This window comes from Silene latifolia, chromosome Y (assembly GCF_048544455.1).
Source record: "Silene latifolia isolate original U9 population chromosome Y, ASM4854445v1, whole genome shotgun sequence".
Classification (NCBI taxonomy): domain Eukaryota; kingdom Viridiplantae; phylum Streptophyta; class Magnoliopsida; order Caryophyllales; family Caryophyllaceae; genus Silene; species Silene latifolia.
The window spans coordinates 273112064-273115976 of NC_133538.1; the positions used below are offsets into that span (position 1 = coordinate 273112064).

General features: G+C 43.8%; 1 protein-coding gene across 1 annotated transcript; it reads left to right on the top strand.

Moving 5' to 3' along the window:
- The first annotated feature begins 1495 nt into the window (after positions 1-1495).
- Positions 1496-2470, top strand: LOC141630676 (uncharacterized). Its single transcript, XM_074443448.1, has one exon. The coding sequence runs from the start codon at positions 1496-1498 to the stop codon at positions 2468-2470; it is 975 nt and encodes a 324-aa protein (XP_074299549.1).
- The last annotated feature ends 1443 nt before the right edge of the window (positions 2471-3913 follow it).

Here is a 3913-nt window from a genome sequence, read left to right on the forward strand (position 1 = left end):
AGTGACTTGGAAATTACAACGTCGTCATATCACATCACAGTAGAAGAGATACCTGACGAGAACGAAGAACTTGAGGCGGATGAAGCCCCTGAAACACTCGAAGACGGGGGGCAATCGACTGTAGATGAACTCAAGGAACTCAACTTGGGAACTATTGAAGATCCTCGGCCCATTTATGTCAGTGCTCTACTGACTAAGGAAGAAGAAGAGGAGTACTACAAGTTGTTGGTCGAGTACAAAGATGTCTTCGCTTGGAGCTATAAAGAGATGCCTGGACTCAGCCAAAAAATTGCAGTTCATCGTCTAGCAATCAAGAAAGGCACTAGTCCCAAAAAGCAACCTCAACGTCATTTCAGGCCGGAGCTTGTACCTGAAATTGAAAGGGAAGTCAATAAACTCATTGAAGCAGGTTTCATTCGAGAAGTCAAATATTCTACTTGGATAGCAAACATTGTCCCGATCGGAAAGAAGAATGGACAATGCGCATATGTGTCGACTTGAGAGACCTTAATGATGCATGCCCAAAGGATGACTTCCCTTTGCGATTCTGAGTTGATGATTGACGCAACCACTGGTCATGAAGCCCTCTCATTCATGGATTGTACTGCTGGTTACAATCAAATACATATGGCTTTTGAAGATCAAGAAGCAACAGGTTTTCGAACCCCAAAAGGGATTTTCTGCTACACAGTCATGCCGTTTGGATTGAAGAATGCTGGCGCTACGTACCAACGCGCAATGCAAAAGATCTTTGATGACATGCTGCATAAAACAATAGAGTGTTATGTTGATGACGTGGTTGTCAAATCAAAAAAAAGAGAAGACCACATCAAAGACCTTCGAACCGTCTTTGAAAGACTTAGAAAATGTCAACTCAAGATGAATCCACTCAAGTGCGCATTTGGAGTCACATCTGGGAAGTTCTTAGGTTTTGTGGTCAGGCATAGAGGCATTGAAATTGACCAAACAAAAATCAAAGCTATCAACGAAATGCCGGAACCAAAGACATTGAAAGAGTTGCGCGGATTGCAAGGACGTTTGGCATACATCCGAAGGTTCATCTCTAACTTAGCCGGGCGTTGCCAGCCGTTTAGCCATCTCATGAAAAAGGATGCTCCATTTCAAAGGGATGAAAAATGCAAAAATGCTTTTGATAGCATCAAGAAGTACTTAGCCAGCGCGCCGATCTTTGGGGCACCAATTCGGGAAGGCCACTTGTCCTCTACATTGCAAAGCACAAGAACGCTCAGGGGCAATGTGTGCTCAAGAAATTGAAGACCGCAAGGAGAGAGCACTCTACTACTTGAGCCGTACCTTGGTTGGAGCTGAGTTGAATTACGCGCCCATAGAGAAGATATGTCTTGCTTTGGTGTTCGCCATCCAGAAGTTGAGGCACTACATGCAGGCGCATACCATACACGTGGTCTCAAAAGCTGATCCAATCAAGTACATACTCTCAAGACCAGTCTTGTCTGGAAGACTTGCGAAATGGGCAATGTTGCTTAAGCAGTATGACTTGGTTTTCGTGCCTCAAAAGGCCGTCAAAGGTCAAGCTATCGCCGACTTCTTTGCTGATCATCCAGTGCCAGCAGAGTGGGAAATTTCAGATGACCTCCCAGGAGAAGAAATTTTCTATGTGGACGTCCTACCTCCATGGCAAATGTACTTTGACGGTGCTGCAAGGAAGGACGGAGCTGAAGCCGGAGTTGTATTCGTAACTCCACAAAATCATCTCATGCCATACTCCTTTACGCTCACTCAGTTGTGCTCAAATAATATGGCAGAATACCAAGCTCTCATACTCGGCCTCCAAATGGCGATCGAAATAGGTGTTAGAGATATGGACATCTACGGCGACTCGAAGCTGGTGGTCAACCAAGTCCTTGGTGAATATGAAGTAAAAAAGGAAGACTTGATTCCCTACCATCAACGGGCATTACAACTGTTGAATCAACTTGAGGACATCCATGTTGGTCATGTGCCAAGGAGTGCCAATAAGTTGGCTGACGCGCTTGCTAATTTTGCAGCCACTTTGGCACTTTGGGGCGAAGAGTCTATGAAAGTCCCAGTCTGCAATCGTTGGGTAGTATCATCGCTTGAAGGAGAAGAAAATGTAGACACAACCAACATGATTTGCGTCTACACAGTTGATGAAGATGACTGGCGTCAACCTATCATTGATTTTTTGGACCACCAAAAACTACCCGATGATCCCAAACACAAGGTAGAAATACGTCGACGTGCTCCAAAGTTCATTCACTATAAAGGGACACTCTACAGACGTTCTTTCTCAGGCCAATGGTTGAGGTGTCTAAGCAAGGACGAAGCTACTGAAGCAATGCAAGAAGCTCATTCTGGCATTTGTGGTGCTCATCAATCTGGGCCTAAACTTCATGATCGTGTAAAGAGAATGGGGTATTTCTTGGCCAACCATGGTACAAGATTGTATGGACTTTACGAAAAAATGTGAACCCCCTGTCGGTTCTACGCAAACTTCATACACCAACCGCCGGAGCCGTTGCATCCTCTTTGTTTCTTTATGGCCCTTTGAAGCTTGGGGACTTGATGTTGTGGGACCTCTTACTCCAAAGGCCTCAAATGGACACGAGTATATCCTCGCTGCCACTGACTACTTCTCAAAATGGGCAGAAGCCATCACACTACGGGAAGTGAAGAAAGAAAATGTTGTGGACTTTATTAGAACCCAAATCATCTACAGATATGGTGTACCTCAACGTATCAACCGACAATGGGAAACAATTTTTCAACCATCGATGACAAGTCCGGGAGAAAAATTCAAGTTCAAACAATACAAGTCATCCATGTACAATGCCTCTGCAAATGGTTTGGTTGAAGCCTTTAATAAAACTCTTTGCAATTTGTTGAGAAAAGTAGTAGCAAAGTCAAAGCGAGATTGGCATGAAAGAATTGGTGAGGCGTTGTGGGCATATCGTACCACATACAAAACACCTACTCAGGCAACCCCGTACGCGTTGGTGTATGGAGTGGAGGCCGTGTTGCCTTTGGAGTTGCAGATCCCTTCCTTACGCATTGCTATTCAGGAGGGACTCACAGATGATGAGAATGACAAATTGCGATTAGCAGAGTTGGAAGCTCTCGATGAAAAGAGATTAGAGGCTCAACAAAAGCTCCAGTGCTATCAAGCAAGGTTGTCACGCGCATTCAACAAAAAGGTGCGCCCTCGTTCTTTCCAAGTAGGAGACCTCGTCCTTGCAAAGACGAAGACCAATCATCACCTCTCACAAGCCGGTTGGCAAGTTCACCTCTAAGTGGGATGGTCCATACGTGGTACAGGAGGTCTATACAAATGGTGCTTACAAAATCGTGGATGAAGACGGCGTTCGAGTAGGCCCAATCAATGGGAAGTTTTTGAAGCGTTACTATTCTTAAATCCCAACAGTGAAGGCTCCTAAGCAAGAGCGTAAACTGCAAGTCCAAGCTCCTAAGCAAGAGGTTAAACTGTATACAAAAAAAAAAAAAAAAAAAAAAAAATCTCCAAAAAAAAAAAAAAAAAAAAAAATACTCCTTTCTTCCTTTATGAACTACGTCGGCTTGATCTTGTGAAATACACTTTGTACTTCACAGGTACGTAGGCAGTTTGGGTGAACATGTAGCTCAAGTGCAGCCACACCTCCAAACAAAAAAAAATCCCTCTCTTGAACTACGTTGGCTTGATCTTGCAAGTTGTCATCTTGGTAGCTTTGCAAGTACGTAGGCAGTTTGAGCAAACACTTTGTTCAAGTGCAGCCACACCAAAAAAAAATATACAAAAAAAAAACAATAAAATTACTCCTGGCCCGCAAGAGTTTAAACTGTGTACGGCTAAAATTACACTCAATCATCAACCAAGTTTGTAAAAGACCAAGGCCATGTTAATTGATTATGAGTTCCG

Excerpts from the sequence above, each read along its gene's own strand:
- LOC141630676 (XM_074443448.1), top strand. The coding sequence starts at position 1,496 with ATGTTGCTTAAGCAGTATGACTTGGTTTTCGTGCCTCAAAAGGCCGTC.